The sequence below is a fragment of the Salvia hispanica genome, chromosome 3 (genome assembly GCF_023119035.1).
Source record: "Salvia hispanica cultivar TCC Black 2014 chromosome 3, UniMelb_Shisp_WGS_1.0, whole genome shotgun sequence".
In the NCBI taxonomy this organism is placed as follows: domain Eukaryota; kingdom Viridiplantae; phylum Streptophyta; class Magnoliopsida; order Lamiales; family Lamiaceae; genus Salvia; species Salvia hispanica.
In genome coordinates, this window is record NC_062967.1 from 17,178,842 (window position 1) to 17,195,556 (window position 16,715).

The window sequence follows — 16,715 nt, forward strand, 5'->3', positions numbered from 1 at the left end:
TTTACGTATCTTTCTCATGCACGTAACAGCTGTACATAGCTGCAATTCGAATTTTTTTTGTTGAATTTTATATTTCACATTATTACTAAATATATCATGTGTTGTTCAATTCAACTTAATTTACTAAATTCTAAAAACTCACCAATTCATGTATTTCCTTACAATATAAAGTACTGAATTACTAGTGAAATGTTGAATTTTATGTTTCACATTATTACCAAATATATGAGTTGTTCAATTCAATTTAATTAACTCAATTCTAAAAACTCACCAATTCATGTATTTCCTTACAATATAAAATACTGAACTACTTAGGTCCACTAGTGCTAGCCACCTTAGCACACGTAATTTCAAATATATAATTACTTTAAATAGACGAATTTTTATATAAATTGTGCTACATACATGAAAGTTCTATCTTCAAAGATAAAGAATTTTTGTTCATGATTTTTCATATTTTGTTAGGTACAGTGTACTTGATGCATTTCCTACCGTTCACACATTATATCCACGGTTTACATGTGTGATTATATGTGATTTGGTGAAATTAATTGAGATCATATTCATTCAATATTAGATTTTCACAAATACATTATTCCTCGTGATTAGTTAGTGTGTGTAATTTTGTATCACACATATCGCAAATTAATTATTTCAAATAGGATATAGAGTACTCAAGAAAAAAGTGATTGGCATAATACAAATGTTAAATTATTAGTTAATGGAAGACTAGTATACTAAAGTAATTGAAATGAAAATTTATTCAAGCTAAATATTAAAGAAAAATATAGACGCATGTGAAAGAAGGTAATGGAGAAAATACCAAATTTACTTGATACCAGATCTATAGTACCGAATAAGTACCAAAAATATCAAATTTTTGGCATATTATGTTTTTCGGTATGGTATGATATCTTACCGAAAGCATTTCGTGTGGTAATATACGCTATATCATATACCACGATATACCAAATTTTGGTACATACATACTGTAATTTAGGGTACACGTGTATATAATGATATCAATTTACTCCCCCCGTTTCCTAAAAATAGGAACTTTAGGCCATTAGCAATGGAAGGGCCCTCCCGGAGGGCCCTTCTTTTTTTATTATTTCCACATCATCAATTTTTGAGAGGGCCTATCTCCCCACAATGGAAGGGCCCTTCCATAGGGCCTTCCCATTTCCACTTCATTTCCACATCATCATTTATTTTGTTTTAATTTTTTAGCACTTATATATTTAATATATTATTAACTTAATTAAACTAAAATGTAAAAATATTATAGTACCTGAAATAAATTTTAATTTATCTCAAATATGTGACAACTTATTAATTAACTAAATGAAAACCTAAATTAGCCCATCCCAAATATAGTCCATTCATTTAATAAAATTATTGGCCCATTCATTTATAGTCTATCTATTTAACAAATTTATTGGCCCACTAATTTATAGTTTAAATAATAAATTAGGGTTTTCCTCTCACAACCGCCGCTTTCTTCTTCTTCTCCCTCCCTCCTTCTTCTTCTTCCTCTATGTTTCTTCCCCTCTCTCATTCTGTTGCAGGAAAAAAAACAAAAAAAAAAGAAGAAGAAGATGAGGGCCGATCGTCGGCCCTCTCACCACAATGGAGGACCGATCGACGCCCCATTTGGATCGGCCAAGGCCGATACATCGGCCCTTTTGGAGAGAGAAGGTGGAGCCGCCGGACGGCCCTTCCACCGCAATGGTGGGGCGATGAGGGCCGATGGGGAAGGTCCCTCCATCGGCCCTCCATTGCTAATGCTCTTAGAAACAACACGGATTTTAATGCAAAATTGGTAAAGTAAGAGAGAAGAAAAGAAAAAAAAAAAAAAGGTAAAGTAAGAGAGAAGAATAGAGAAAGTAGTGCAATTATTGTTAGTAGATTGTGGATTCCATTTCCTAAAATGGAGAGTTTCTATTTTTAGGAAACAGACTAAAAAGAAAAAAAAAATATTTTTAAAAAATGGAGGAAGTATACCGTAAAATGGTATATACCGTGGACAGTGAATATATTTGTATATATTACATAAACATATTTATAATATAATAGTAGGCGTATTATATAACGGTATAACGGATTGCGATATATCTTATCGAAGTTCAGTATGCCGTAACATACTGATATACCAAAATACAGTAATGTATTGGTACTGAAATTGCTCATACCGAATTTCGATATACCGATAATTTCGGTAATGTGAAGATATGATTTTTATTTATACGGAATTTTTGATAAGGTATAAAGTATGATAGTTTCGATAAGTATACCGTGTTGACTCATCTCTAGGTACTTAGTATATAATTTTGTGTTTGCTGATTATATTTAAACTTGAGTGAATTGCAAATTTAACCTCGTGATATTTCTACTATCATTTTTGCTATTCCCAATATTTTTATTGGCATCATCAATCTTTGGATAATGATTATGTAAATATCGTGAAACGATTTTTCTACTATTTTAGGATATTTTTTTTTCTTCTTTTTTCTTATATGTTCTTATTTTTTTGTCTTCTTTATTCTCAATATGTAATACTAATTGCTAGTACTTAAAAAGAAATAGACCTCAAAATCAACTTTAGTGACGATCTTTTATACTCCATAAATAAAAAATTATATCTTAGACTTTATACAAATATAATTAAGAAATATTAGAATTTTGGATATATATTCTTGTTTGATTAATACGAGGTCTCTTTTCCCATTCTTTCTTCTTCTTGAATAAAAATATTACACTTGTTACATCTTTTGACTTAAACTCATAAAATAACCAAAATATCTTAAGTTAATAGAATGACAAATTGACAATGAAACTGATTAGTGCATAGAAAATTTTAGGCAATAATATATAGATCTCCTTAATATAATTTCTAATAATCATTTACTACTAGTATTTTCTAATTTTTAGTTTAAAATGTGAAATGTGAGATTTTTAGTTTATATAATTTATTTATTTCTAATTTTATAAATCTCACTCCAGTATTTTCTTACATAAATGTTTATTCAAGTAAAGAAAATTGTCACTAAAATTGAATTTGAAAACTTTTCATTTTTTGAAATACTATTAATAAGAAAGAGAAAATTGATGAAAATCATACACAGAAAATATTCATTGAATGAGTTAGATATCGTGTCAGGAATTGAGAGAGGAGCTCATTGTGTAAAATGGGAAAGTTGAGGGGAGGTAAATATAAATGATCTACTTTCTTCATTTGAATTCATTTCCCTCTTTATTTGAATTTCAAATCGCAACAGCTCTCTCTATCTCTCTCATTAAGATTCTTCTCCACACAACGATTTCGAAATCAATTGAAGCTGAAGAGATTCATCATTATACCAGTAAATAGTATGGCGTGGTTTTCTGGAGTCAAGAGGAGGGAAGGCGGTGAAAGAGTGGGTGTATTAGGGTTCCTGAGGCTAGTGGTAGCTGCAACTATGGGATGTTTTTTCGGTTGTCTTCGAGTGAAAGAACCACACTCTCGTCACAAAACCACTCCTGTATGAATTAGATTTTCAATTATTGTTTGTATTTTCAATAATATGGATCGAATTTTGTGTGAATGATTCGATTGCATTTTCGATTACAGGAGAAGGAACGTTTGGTGCATCGTGATAGGAACGCACTATCACCTCTATTTCTTACTGATGGTAGTATTTTTTTCCTGTTCCTGTGCGTTTAGTAATTAGTTTTTTTTTTTTTTTTTTAGAATTTCTTGATTGATTCTTCCTATTGATTGTTAAATAGGTTTACAAGAATCAGAAGATGATTTGAATCGAAAGAAAGTGGAAGGTTGGGGTCCAATATCCGAAGAAATTGATATGAAGGAGCTCAAGGACGAGGTTAGTGTGTGTTTAGATTATTGAAAAATGTAATTTCTCGATTGGGCATTTTCATCTGTGAGAACGTTGATATACATTTTTGTTTCATAATTGAATTTATCATGATGAGGAAGCATGGATATAATGAGTCTATAAAAATACATGTCAGATCGATGAATAAAATGATGATGAGATGACTTTTCTCTTGATGTGTGTGGATGATGATTCTTTGATTTTTGAATCTATAGTTTCATAGTATGGTATAGCAATACATGTATAAGATGATCATCTGTTAAACGGTACAGCTGAGTTAAGCTTGACATAGATGACATCTGTCTACATTTTATGTTACTTATTTTAATTCATTCAGATCAGAATTTCGTGCTTTTGAGTTGTTCTTTGTCTGATCTTATCTTACTAATGTTATGTGAAGTCAGAACCCAAACCGTGTTGCTATCATCCTTCATTTGTATGTGCATCTTATGCCCGCTTGAATATCTTTGAGCAACGGAATATGCGTGTCATTATGTGTTTTCGTTTAACATAAGATTTCCTGATTTGTGCCTAATTTGAGACCTCGTCATTTCATACATTAAAATGTTTGAGAATCTGAGATAATGGCATTACAGTTTGGTAATGAAATATGCGAAACGTTTCTCGTACAAATATGTGTAAGCATTATGTTGGTTATTTACCATCACAAGAAAAAGAATGAATGAAGTTATATGTGCACTAGTGGATACTTAATTCATCTCACAATGCCTTACATATTTTAACAGTGTATTTAAATATTTATTCTGCAGGCCAAGTTCCTGAAAGCATGTGGAACTTTGCTTGAGACTCCTGTTGAAATTCGAAAAGTCTCTCGTAAATGGGTGGATACAGACGCTCACAAAGAAGAATCCAGTCCTTTGATGACCTGTGTATCCAGTGAGCAACTGAAACTCAAGGATCCACTTGATGAATCTTTTACGTCTGCTAAAACTTGTGGGAAATGGGTAACTGGTGAAGGTTTTTTGGTAGGCACTCCGAGCAGGTATATCTCATGCATATTTATCTGAGTATATTAATCAGCTTCAGTTCTCAACAATAATGTTGAGTTATACAATGAGTTGGCATGTTTTCAGCAGATTAGTAGATATCAACATGATTGCATGAATTTCATGATTCATATAATTTAATTGATTGAAAGATTTTTGAGCATGTCTGTTTCTTTTCAAGGTTCTTTAAGTAGCTAGCTTGTTTTCGCTTTCATGGGTCCTAAATGCATATCTCATGTTATATCTTGTATTTTTGTATTTTGAAAGTGGTAGAAAATTCTTAGCCAACTCCCTGTCTTGAATTCTCTGTCAGTGTCTTGACTGCCAGAGATAATACCAGAAGAGACTCTACCAGCTCCACTCAGAGCAGTGACAATCACGGTGCCATAACTCCAGACAACGTGACTGTTGAAGCTCATTGCTCTGCAGTTTCACCTGAAGCCTTTGCTTCTACAGTACGGCGCACAAATAAGTCTGTGCACTTTGAGTGCCACTCTGCTAGATCATCTAAAAATTCTGTTAAGCACATAAAGCAATCTGGATCATCTGGTGATTCTAATGTATCAATGGCATCACCATATCCAACCCCACTGCACTTGACTGATGAGATGCAAACACCCGGCACTGTATTCCCTTCATACACGGACAATATTGCTGGTGGGACGACTAAGATCCGATCTCAATACGTGTATTCTGTCTTGAATCCAATTCAGTATCAATCCCAGTGGAATGAGTTGAACGAAGAGAACTCAGATCCCAACCACCAGAGAGAATCACCAAAGCCTAATGATGAAGCAACCTTGATATCAACCCCGATGTCAGTCGCCTTGAAGGATGCTCCTTCGCTTAAAAGTGTCAAGATGGAGGAACTGAGCTTGTCTGAGTGGATTAAATCGAAACCAGCCAATCAAGATGGAAGCAACGGACATGCTGGTGAAAATGTTCATAACTGGAGAAGTCCGGGAGATCGACCTATTCTTGGGATGGTGGCAGCTCATTGGAATGATGAAGAAGCCACTCATGACTCTCCTAAATGGTGGGGTGTAAATGGCATTCCCAATACAACTACCAAGTACAAAGAGGTAATTTTCTCTAACCTTTTTAGTCTTGTTTGAATATATATCCACATTGTGATTGTGACTTGTGAATTCCATTCTCTTTGCAGGATCAGAAGGTTAGCTGGCATGCTACACCATTCGAAGAGAGGCTTGAAAAGGCATTATCCGAAGACAGCTTTATTTCTCAGAGGTGTATTATATTGCGAATGGCTTATTTGTTGGAAATCTACTTATTCAAACCTTAGTATGCCTAACAAAGTTCCCTGTTTTGTAGGAAACAAATCAGTGGTGGCCCTCCAGTCGAATTCGATGAATGTGAAGAATCTGATACTGCTTCATCAGAACCTCAATCTTCTTCATGACTTCATCCCATCTCAGTTCTGTTGTTACAGTCTAACTGAAAGGCCATTTCTAAAGTATGCAAGTTCACACAGTTGATGCATCATTGTTCATGAGAGTTTGAGTGTTGTTCCATCAATGTACATAATAATGAGCCTTTTTTTACTGTAATGCTTTCCTTTCTGTAACAATCTCTATGATTCTACAGAAACAATCTTTATGATTCTGCATTTTTTCTGTAATGCTTCCCTTTCTTCCTTTGTAACTGAAGAAAATTTTTATAAAAATGGAAATGTTCATTTTCCTTTTTGAATGAAATTATATATTTTGTAAATGGATGCACCTTGATAGGAACTTAATTGGGATTGTATTTATGAAAATTAAATTCAATGAACATAGTAATTGAATGAAATTTATTACTCCACTAGCTGGGAAGTTAAACTATAGGTAAAATACAAAAAAATTATTGCTTTAAACAATTTTGTAACAATGCGTGTATGTGTCAAAATATAAATATCAAACCTTCCCATATATAAAAAAAAAATGAAATAGTAGAGTAAAATCCAAAAACATTATCCGGCTCATTTTAGCAGCGGAACTTAGAATGCGCACCCGGCTGAGTCTAGCTTAACCGTTGTGCTTTCCACGTTCAGATTTTGACTCGCGCCAGTCTCTCTTTCTCTCTCTCAGAAACACACACACATAGCTGATCCGCAATCTCCTCCCTATAGATACAGATTCTGCATCAAGAGCTCTGCTTCATCTTCAATGGTGGAGCTCATTTTTTTCTGCATACTTGTTGGTCGATATGTCTCAATCGAATTTCAAAACCTAAATCGAGAAATTGGTAACAAAAGGGGAAAATGCTGCGGCGTTCTTCGTTTAGGGGCGGGAATTCGCGCCCTGAAAATCACGGCCAAAATTTCCTAGCTATGACAGCAAGCCTCTGTTTCAGCGTCTTCGTTACCGGCGTCGTGATTTTCACTACAATCGCCGCGACCTACAATTCCGAGGAGCCGTTTCTCCGGCCTGTCTCAGAGATCTCGGATTTCCTCTCATCTGAATCAAATTCGGCTGATCGGACGGCGTTGATCGACACCAGAGACGTGGAATCCGTGGTGGAAGAGGCAGGGTTCACGGAATTCTCTGATAGCGGCAGCTGCCGCGTTGATGAGCCGATCAATTGCCGCGATCTCGAGGTTTTTCATCTGTTGATGACAGCAGCGATTGACAAGTTCAAGGACGTGCATTTCAACCGGTTTGGGAAGCCGGTGGAAGGGGAGAATGGGAGCTCCTGCCACATGGCGTGGAGGTTTAGGCCGAAAGAGGGAAAAGCGATTGGGTTTAATAAGGATTATCGTAGTTTTAGGGTTTTGAGGTTTGATAACTGCACACTGAGCGTGGTTGGAATTGGGGGTTATCATTCCGGTGGCAATGCGAGGAAGAGGAAAGGGAAGGGGAAAATCGAAAAGGTTCGATCAACAGAAGTTGGGTTTGGGATGAAGGAAGAATCATTCCGGCGGGGGAAGTATTTGGTTTATGTAGGTGGTGGTGAGAGGTGCAAGAGCATGTGGCATTATATGTGGAGCTTTGTTTGTATGTTAGGCGAGGCGGAGTTCTTGAACCGGACTCTGGTTTTTGACACGAGCATATGCTTGTCGAAGATGCACTCGTTATCTGGGGTGGATGAGGAGGGGAAGGATTTCAGATTCTACTTTGATATGGAGCATTTGAAGGAAGCATCCTCTGTGGTTGATCAAGCTGAGTTCTGGCCGAATTGGGAGAAGTGGGGCGGATTGAAGCTCCGTTTAGTGGAGGATTTTAGGGTTACACCAATGAGGCTAGCTGAGGCGAAGGAGGGTTTGATCATGAGGAAGTTTGGGGCAGTTGAGCCGGATAACTTCTGGTACCGGGTATGTGAAGGTGAGGCGGATGGTGTGATGAAACGGCCATGGCATAAGGTTTCTAAGGCGAGGCCGTTGCTAGATATGGCCTCTGTGATTGCATCAAGAATGGGGTGGGATTATGACAGTGTTCGCGTTGAGAGAAGGGGGAAGGTCAAGAACAAAAAGATATGGCCTAATCTTGATCATGACACTCATCCAGAAGCTGTGATGGCTGCTTTGAGAGGGAGAGGGGTGGAGGATGGGAGGAAGGTCTACGTTGCTACGGATGAGGGAGAGGCGGTGTTCGTTGATCCGATGAAGGAGAGGTACGAGGTTCACTTGCTTGAGGAACACAGAGATCTGTGGGGTGGGGATAGCGATTGGTACTATGAAACGACGAGGATGAACAACGGGAGCAAGGTGGAGTTTGATGGATACATGAGGCAGATGGTTGATGGAGAAGTGTTCTTGAGAGGGAAGAAGAAGATTGAGACGTTTAATGATCTGACTAGAGATTGTAGGGATGGTGTCAACACATGCTAGTTTGTTTAAAGATGAAATTGCTATGTTAATGTTTGTAGTCACAGATACACAAAGTTTTAACTTGATGGAAAAAATCAGTATCATTTTGGTGCATTTTGTCAATTAATTAGTGATTAAAATTAATTAAACAATAACCATTAAATAACCAGAGTGTTATGTATTTCAAAGTGTGCCATTGCTCAGGCTCATTGATGCATGTCTACTTCAAGGCCTTTAAAAATACAAATTGGTGTTGTAACAAATCACATTAGTTTATGGGAGAAGGAAATATGAAGACGCTTCATATTTTTAATGTAAAATTGACACTTTATAATTTACTATACTTCTATTTTTTTCAGATCATTTCGATGTATTGAATATATTTAAATTTAAAAGTGATATTTGTCCTAAATAAGTTGACGTGTGTCATACCAATTTGAAGGGCAGGAATGCTTCGTCAAGGATTTAATTTGTTTTACATGATTAGCTTGCAAGTACAATTCTTGGAAAATGATTTTTTGATAAAATGTCTTTTATGTCATAATATTCTTATTTATTACTCCCTCCGTCCCACATAATTTTACATAGTTTGACTTGGCACAGATTTTAAGAAATGTAATAGAAAGTGAGTTGAAAAAGTTATTAGGATGTGGGTCCTACTTGTAAAGTATTGGTTTTATAATAAAATGTGAGTAGGAATGAGTTAGTGGAATATGGAGTCCACTACCAAAAATGGTAAAAATGAAATGGATAAAATTATATGGAACGGACTAAAATGGAATATTGGGTAAAATTATGTGGGACGGAGGGAGTATAATTGTATTTTATGTTTTAAATATGCATATGATATTCTATTTTGAATTAAGTTAAACTACACTATAAAAAAATAGATATAATTGAATAGGGGAGCACTAGGGTGCACCCTTATTTAGAGTGCTAACGTACATCCAATCACGTGCTGCCATGTGACACAAAAAATGCAATATTGTATATACAAAAATGCAATATACATTTGTAAAGTTGTTCATGTATTTTCGCATATTGCATTTTTGTTATAGGCATATTGCATTTTATATTGTTAAGTTTTGCATTTTATCATAAATTGTCTACAATGCAAAATAAACTATATATAAATGCAATATGTCTACATACAAAATGCGAATTATACAGTCAATATCTAAAATACAAAACTCAGCGATAAAAAATGCAATCCACCTATAACTAAAATGCAATCTGCCAAAATTTATCTAATACTTCTACAAATGCATATTGCATTTTTTTGTTTACAATATTGCATTTTTTGTGTCATGTGGCAGCACGTAATTGGATGTACGTTAGCACTTTAAAATTAGTTAGCATATTTACTTTAAAATTAGTTAGCATATTTGCACTCGCCTGATTGAATATTCTTATTTAAAGAATTAAATTGCCAAAATCAAATATATATTGACTCTCTCTTCTGATTTTTTTTCTTTTTTTTTGATTTTCCATATTTGTTCGAGATAATGAGAATTAAAGATTCAATAATATAGATTTCAAAAAGTTAATTACAACATTAAACAAGTTTTGACTAGATAGTAGATTCTAAGATAATTGCAATTTATTGTGATTAGATTCTAAGATAATCACAATTTATTTTCTGATTCTATAATCAAAAATTGTTTTGATTAGATTATAAGATGGTCCAAGCAAGATGTTAGTAAACAATCAAAATAAAATATAATACTATAAAATAGTCTACATTATATATCTAAATCAGATCCTTATAGAAATTATAATGCTCAACAACAACGACTTTGAGAGTTTTTTTTTTTCACAACTCAATTACTAAGAATTACTGTATTTTAACTAATCACTATAAGAGAGACAATTTATTGTTCGTTAACAGATAAATGCACCAAAATCAACACTTGAATTTCATCATTGAAAACATTCACAAACTCATGAACTAGTAAGAAGCAAATGGCAGCTAACACTGAAACTTTCTCTCCTAACAACAGACTAATTCAAAGATGGCAAAACCAGATTGAAGTTGTGCTGAGCTTCCTCAGATTCAACCTAGCATGTGTTCAAACCATCCTTGCAATCTCTAGTCAGATCATAGAACGTCTCCACCTTCGTCTTCCCCCTCGAAAACACATCGAAGTTCACAAGCTCTCTCATGTAACCATCAAACTCCACACCAACGATGTCATCGTTGAGCTTCCTCACTTCGTAGTCCCAGTCACTCCCTTCATCCCACAGATCTCTGTAATCCTCAAGAAATCGAACCTCATACCTCTGATTCAACGCATCAAACAATCCTGCCTCTTCCTCATCCGAAGCAACGTAGACCCTCCTCCCATCCTCCACACCTCTGCCTCTCAAAGCAGCCAACACAGCCAGTGGAGAAGTGTCATTATCAAGATTAGGCCACATTTCCTTGTTCTTAACCTTCTCCCCTCTCTCAACATGAATACTGTCATAATCCCACTCCATTCTCGAGGCAATAGCCGAGGCCACATCCCACAAAGCCCGCGAATTCCTAAACTTATGCCACGGCCGCTGGATCACCCTATCTGCCTCCCCTGCACACACTTTCCACCAATAGTCACCTCCCTTAAACTTCCTTATGATCAAGCTCTCATTCGCCTCAGCCAGCTTTAACGGTGTAACACGAGAGCCCTCCACAACATGGACCTCCAATCCGTTTCTTTTGCCCCACTCTGACCAGAACACACCTTGATCAATCACAGAGGATGCATCCTTCAAATTCTCCAAATCAAAGTAGTATCTGAAATCTCTCACCATCTCCCCTTCAGCCACGCTAGGCCAATCGAAACGAATGTTATCCACCACCAGAGTCCGGTTCAAGAACTCCGCCTCGCCTAGGGCACACAAGAAACTCCAAGAAAAGTGCAATGTGCTCTTGTACTTCACACCATCATCTCCATACACCAAATACTTGCCATCACTAAACGGTTCCTCGAATTCCAAATCACCATTCACAGTCTCCCCAATCTCAATCGCCTTCTCGAATTTCCCCTTCCTCGCATTGCCACCGGAATGAAAACCCCCAATTCCAGCCACGCGCAGTTTACAATCCTCAGATCTCAAAACCCTAAAACTCCGATAATCCTTGTAAAATCCAACCAAATTCAAATTCGCCTCCTTGTGCTTAAACCGCCACGCCATGTGGCATGAGCTCCCGTTATCCCCTTCCACCGGCTTCCCGAACTGGTAGAAATCGACGTCCCTGAGGTTTTCAAAGGCCGCGCTCATCAACAATTCGAAAACGTCGTCGTCGCGGCAATCGATCGGATCATCCACGCGGCAATTACCTGCCTCAATCGGCGTCTGATCGGTCGAATTGAGCTCCGGCGCGAGGAAATCAGTGTGCTCTGTGGTGGAGTACAAATCGGAATCGAAGGTGGTGGTGAGAATTATGACAACGGTGAGCCATAGAGTGAAAAGGAGGCCGGCGATCATGGCTAACGCATTTCGGCCGAGATTTCTAGGGCTCCGAACCCAAGGATTGGGCATCATTTTGTTGCGTTGCAGTTAGGTCTTTTTCTTGAGCTCAGTTTGAGTGAATACATGTGAGAAGAAGAAGGAGACCTATACGTACATAGAATCTGTATGTATATATATGAATGTGAGAGAGTTAAATGAGTCTTGTTTGGCGCCGAGTGCAAATCAAGAGACGGTTAGCTGATTTAAAGTAGTTAACTATCTTTTTTAATTTAATTAATGACTCTGTTTTACTTTTTTGCTTCATTTTGAAACTCCTCTTTGGATTATCTTAGAATCTAGTCACAATAAATTGTGATTATCTGAAAATCTGATCAACACTTGTTTTTATTATAATTACTTTTTAAAAATCTATGTAATTGGTTTTTGAATTCTCATTATCTCGAACACATGGAAAATTACAAAATTCAGTAAAAAGAAAAAATAAAATAAAAAGGGAAGTTAATATATATATTTGATTTCTATAATTTGATTTTTTTTAAAAAAAATAAGGATATTCAATTAGGGTAGCACTAGGGTGCATCCTTAATTAGAATGCTAATGTACATCCAATCACATGCTGCCACGTGACACGAAAAATGCAATACACATTTGTCAAGTGTACATGCATTTCCGTAGATTGTATTTTATTTATAGGCAAATTGCATTTTATATTTAAGTTTTGCATTTTCTCATAAATTGTCTACAATGCAAAATAAACTATATATAAATGCAATCTGTATGTATATAAAAGAAATAAATTATATGCTACATACCACTCTCGTTTGAACGTACGTTTAATATTGTTCGTTTTATATAGTATCAAAATCTTATTAAAATTTTTAATTTCACAAGAACCATAAAGACATTAATTATTTTCTGTCCTAGAAATATATTACGTGAAAACAAATTATGACAGATTGAAAATATCTAACTTATTATATGGTTTTACACTTATATTTATAATTAAATTTAATTAACTATCAACGTAATAACTGAAGTGTACAATTTTTAATTACCAAAATATTAATGATAAGATGATCAGTATAAGATTTTCTTATTTTTTTAGAATTTTAATTACTTTCTTATATAGAACACTAGTAGCAAAAACCTTCCGTAAAAATCTTAATATATTATATTCCTCCGTCCCTAAATAAGCGAATCACATTCATTTTTTGGGATGATCCACTATAAGTGGGTCATTTCTTTTTTTAGCAAAAAAATTATCCCACTTACTTTGTTCTCCATCTACTTTATTATAACTTTACTTCTCTGCTTTTCTTTCTCTCATATTTTATTACTCTCTCTCTACTTTAACTATTTAAATATCAATTCCTTAAATCTCATGTCTAAAATAAGTGTCTCGCTTATCTTTGGACGAAGGGAGTAGTACCTTTAACATATACTAGTAAAATATTATACTCTCTACATCTTTGGGATAAATAGAATTTTGGGGATGATAAATTTTAATACTAGGAAATTAATATTAAAACAATGATTATAGAAATGCTAAGTGGAATATGTATATTCTGTTAATTCAAATGCTTTGTCAAATGATTATACTACTTGTACTTATTTTTGGATTGGTCTATTCAGTTTCGATCAAATTCAAAATTAAATAAAGGAAGCAATTGAATGAAAGTTATGTAATCAGTTAGTAAGTCAAATTATTTACTCAATCCAGCAAAAATAATCTCATTTTCGTCTAATTTATTTGAAATTTTCTTATTCAGTTTTGATCAAATCAAATTGAATGAAAGTTATGTGATCAGCTGGTAAGTCATTTTAACAGTAGTTAATAATCTATCCTGTAATTAAAAGTAATCTCTTTTTTATTTTGGTCCACAATAAATTTAGTCTTACTAATATTTTTTTCGCCATTTTTTTTCATTTTTCTCTCATAATTTACTTACCTTTTTTTTATAAATTGTGTATTAAAATTCGTTGTAACTATTTTTTTATTCGCTCTTTAATTTCAATTTTCATTAGTTAGTTAAAATACGCAACCGGCTCATTCTAGCACCAACAATATAGTTAACCGTTGATTTGGACTGGCGCCATTTTCTGTACAGAGCTGATCCCTATAAAACCAGACGAGCTTTGCTTCATCTTCATCGGTGGATTGGAAGCTTCATGTTTTGTTCATACCATTAATTAACACAATGTTGCGCCGTCCTTGGTTTAGGACCGCGAATTTGCGCTTTCACAATTTACGCCACAAATGTAAAGCATTATCCATGGCCGCAACCCTCCGTTTCAGTGTCTTCGTAGCTCTGGTGGTGATTCTCAGCATAATCGCCGCCACCTACAATTCCGACGACATCCTTTTCCCTCCTACCTCCAAATTGACAAATTTCCCCTCATCCAATCAGACGGCGCTAGCCGGAATTGGGGGTTGTGGCGTGGATGAGGCGATCGACTGCGGCGATCCCGAGGTTTTCCAATTGCTGATGAGTGCGGCATTTGAGAGGCTGAAGGATGTGGATTTCTATCGGTTTGGGAAGCCGGTGGAAGGGGAAAATTGCAGTTGTTGCCACATGGCGTGGCGGTTTAGGCGCAGGGAGGGCGGATTTGATGAGGATAGTCGGAATTTTAGGGTTTTGAGGTTTGGTGACGGCACATTGGGCGTGGTTGGGATTGGGGATTTTCATTCTGGTGGCAATGTGAAGAAGGGGATGGTGGAGAGGGTTGAAATCGGAGGGATTGTGAATGGTGATCGGCTGATTGAGGAGCCGTTTAGTCGAGGAAAGTATTTGATGTATGCAGGGGGTGGTGATAGGTGCCATGACATGGGATACTATTCGTGGAAGTTCGTGTGTGCGTTAGGCGAGGCGGAGTTCTTGAACCGGACTCTGGTTGTGGATATGAACGTGTGTTTGTCGAAGATCTACACTTCGTCTGGCACGGACGAGGATAAGGATTTCAGGTTCTACTTTGATTTCGAGAGGCTGAAGGTTTTATCTTCGGTGGTTGATGAGGCTGAGTTCTGGCTAGACTGGAATGAGTGGAGCGAGAGAGATGGATTGAAGGTCCGTGTTGTGGAGGGTTCTAAGGCTACACCGGGGAAGCTGGCTGAATGGAATGAGAGTCTGATTGTGAGGAGGTTCGGAGAGGCTGATGATTTCTGGTGGCGAGTGTGTAGAGGGGAGTCGGGTGGTGTGATCCAACAGCCGTGGTATAAGCTTATGCCGTCTAGGCAGCTGTGGAGCGTGGCTTCTGCTATTACATCGAGAATGGCTTGGGATTATGACGGTGTTCGTGTTGAGAGAAGGGGGAAGGCGAAGACGAAGGAGGCGTGGCCTAATCTTGATAATGATACTTCTCCAGAAGCTGTGATGGCAGCTTTGAGAGGAAGGGGTGTGGAAGATGGGAGGAGGGTTTATGTTGCTTTAGACGAGAGGAACGCATCGTTCTTCGATGTGTTGAAGGAGAGGTATGAGGTTCAGTCTCTTGATGATCATAGAGATCTGTGGGATGGTGACAGTGATTGGTACTATGATATGAGAAAGATGAACAATGGCAGCGCCCTCGAGTTTGATGGTTACATGAAGGAATGCGTTGACTATGGCGTGTTCAAGATGGGGAAGACGCAGATTGAGACGTTCAATGATCTGACTAAAGACTGCAGGTATGGTGTGAATAGATGCTAGTTTGATGCATGAAACAAGCAGAAAGAAAGAGTGAAAGAAGGTGGATCAATTACTCTTTATGGTTTACGGTGACATTTTTTGTAAGTTGTAAAATTAGTAAGCATTATTCCCTAATAATAGCAAGTGAGAGAGGCTTTGTGGTGTAAAGATTTCATCATAGTTAACACCATTGAAAACAAAAAACTCAAACTAAGTTGCAGCTTGATGATGCTGCTGGAACAAGAAGAGATGACTCCAAACAAACACCCGTTTACACTATATACAACACGAATACTAGCTAAGCTGACCCGTCACTTCAAGAGGACGCAAACCGTGGCAGCTAAAGACACATAACCTGTTTACACTAAGCTGTACAACCGTAGATTTCCTCACATGGGACAAGTATCTTCTTCCTCCTCGACTTCCTGAGGCATCATGCAATTACGACACAAGGGGCACGTGGTGTTCCAGTAGTTCAGCCACTTCTCCAAACACACGTTGTGGAAAACGTGGCTGCAGGTGAGGTGGTTAACCTCTGCATTTGGTTCGAACTCAGAGAGGCAGATGGAGCACTCCTGCCCCGGGTTGTTGTCGTGCATAGAGAGTGAGTCGAACCTCATTGCAGGCATCTGGCTTCTGAACTCCTCCATGTATGATTCTGAGAGACCTTTACGACATTCACCAGGGTCCGATGTGTCTGTAGAGAGCTCCTCCCATGAAGCAATCCTAATGCCAACAATGTGCAGTATGGAGCGAACGAGCTCCTTCAAGATCGATATGGATATCACCGTGTTTGCCAGAATCACACACAGGACTCCAGCATCAGCCGGAGTTGGATACGACGAAATAGCCATTTTGTGGGATCAAACCTAATGTAAACCAAAGAAACATTTCATACATCAGAAACATT

General features: G+C 36.9%; 5 protein-coding genes across 5 annotated transcripts; 3 read left to right on the forward strand and 2 right to left on the reverse strand.

Annotated features, from left to right (window-relative positions):
* Positions 1-3,262: 3,262 nt before the first annotated feature.
* LOC125212911 (protein JASON-like) lies at positions 3,263-6,584 on the forward strand. Its single transcript, XM_048113205.1, has 7 exons — positions 3,263-3,521; positions 3,611-3,671; positions 3,769-3,863; positions 4,646-4,878; positions 5,196-5,964; positions 6,048-6,130; positions 6,215-6,584. The coding sequence occupies exons 1-7, from the start codon at positions 3,372-3,374 to the stop codon at positions 6,300-6,302; spliced, it is 1,479 nt and encodes a 492-aa protein (XP_047969162.1). The 5' UTR covers positions 3,263-3,371; the 3' UTR covers positions 6,303-6,584.
* A 308-nt stretch (positions 6,585-6,892) lies between these two features.
* Positions 6,893-8,801, forward strand: LOC125212523. Its single transcript, XM_048112720.1, has one exon. The coding sequence runs from the start codon at positions 7,143-7,145 to the stop codon at positions 8,706-8,708; it is 1,566 nt and encodes a 521-aa protein (XP_047968677.1). The 5' UTR covers positions 6,893-7,142; the 3' UTR covers positions 8,709-8,801.
* A 1,944-nt stretch (positions 8,802-10,745) lies between these two features.
* LOC125209478 lies at positions 10,746-12,212 on the reverse strand. The gene has a single exon (XM_048109078.1). The coding sequence runs from the start codon at positions 12,210-12,212 to the stop codon at positions 10,746-10,748; it is 1,467 nt and encodes a 488-aa protein (XP_047965035.1).
* Positions 12,213-14,413: 2,201 nt separating this feature from the next.
* Positions 14,414-15,826, forward strand: LOC125209479. The gene has a single exon (XM_048109079.1). The coding sequence runs from the start codon at positions 14,414-14,416 to the stop codon at positions 15,824-15,826; it is 1,413 nt and encodes a 470-aa protein (XP_047965036.1).
* A 169-nt stretch (positions 15,827-15,995) lies between these two features.
* On the reverse strand, positions 15,996-16,659 carry LOC125210950 (probable E3 ubiquitin-protein ligase XERICO). The gene has a single exon (XM_048110601.1). The coding sequence runs from the start codon at positions 16,657-16,659 to the stop codon at positions 16,195-16,197; it is 465 nt and encodes a 154-aa protein (XP_047966558.1). The 3' UTR covers positions 15,996-16,194.
* Between the last annotated feature and the right edge of the window lie 56 nt (positions 16,660-16,715).

Bases quoted from the DNA above. Each gene is read 5' to 3' on its own strand.
- LOC125212911 (XM_048113205.1), top strand. From the start codon at position 3,372: ATGGCGTGGTTTTCTGGAGTCAAGAGGAGGGAAGGCGGTGAAAGAGTG. The intron at 3,522-3,610 runs GTATGAATTAGA...TTTCGATTACAG, and splicing joins CTCGTCACAAAACCACTCCT to GAGAAGGAACGTTTGGTGCA. The intron at 3,672-3,768 runs GTAGTATTTTTT...ATTGTTAAATAG, and splicing joins ACCTCTATTTCTTACTGATG to GTTTACAAGAATCAGAAGAT.
- LOC125212523 (XM_048112720.1), top strand. From the start codon at position 7,143: ATGCTGCGGCGTTCTTCGTTTAGGGGCGGGAATTCGCGCCCTGAAAAT.
- LOC125209478 (XM_048109078.1), bottom strand. From the start codon at position 12,212: ATGATGCCCAATCCTTGGGTTCGGAGCCCTAGAAATCTCGGCCGAAAT.
- LOC125209479 (XM_048109079.1), top strand. From the start codon at position 14,414: ATGGCCGCAACCCTCCGTTTCAGTGTCTTCGTAGCTCTGGTGGTGATT.
- LOC125210950 (XM_048110601.1), bottom strand. From the start codon at position 16,659: ATGGCTATTTCGTCGTATCCAACTCCGGCTGATGCTGGAGTCCTGTGT.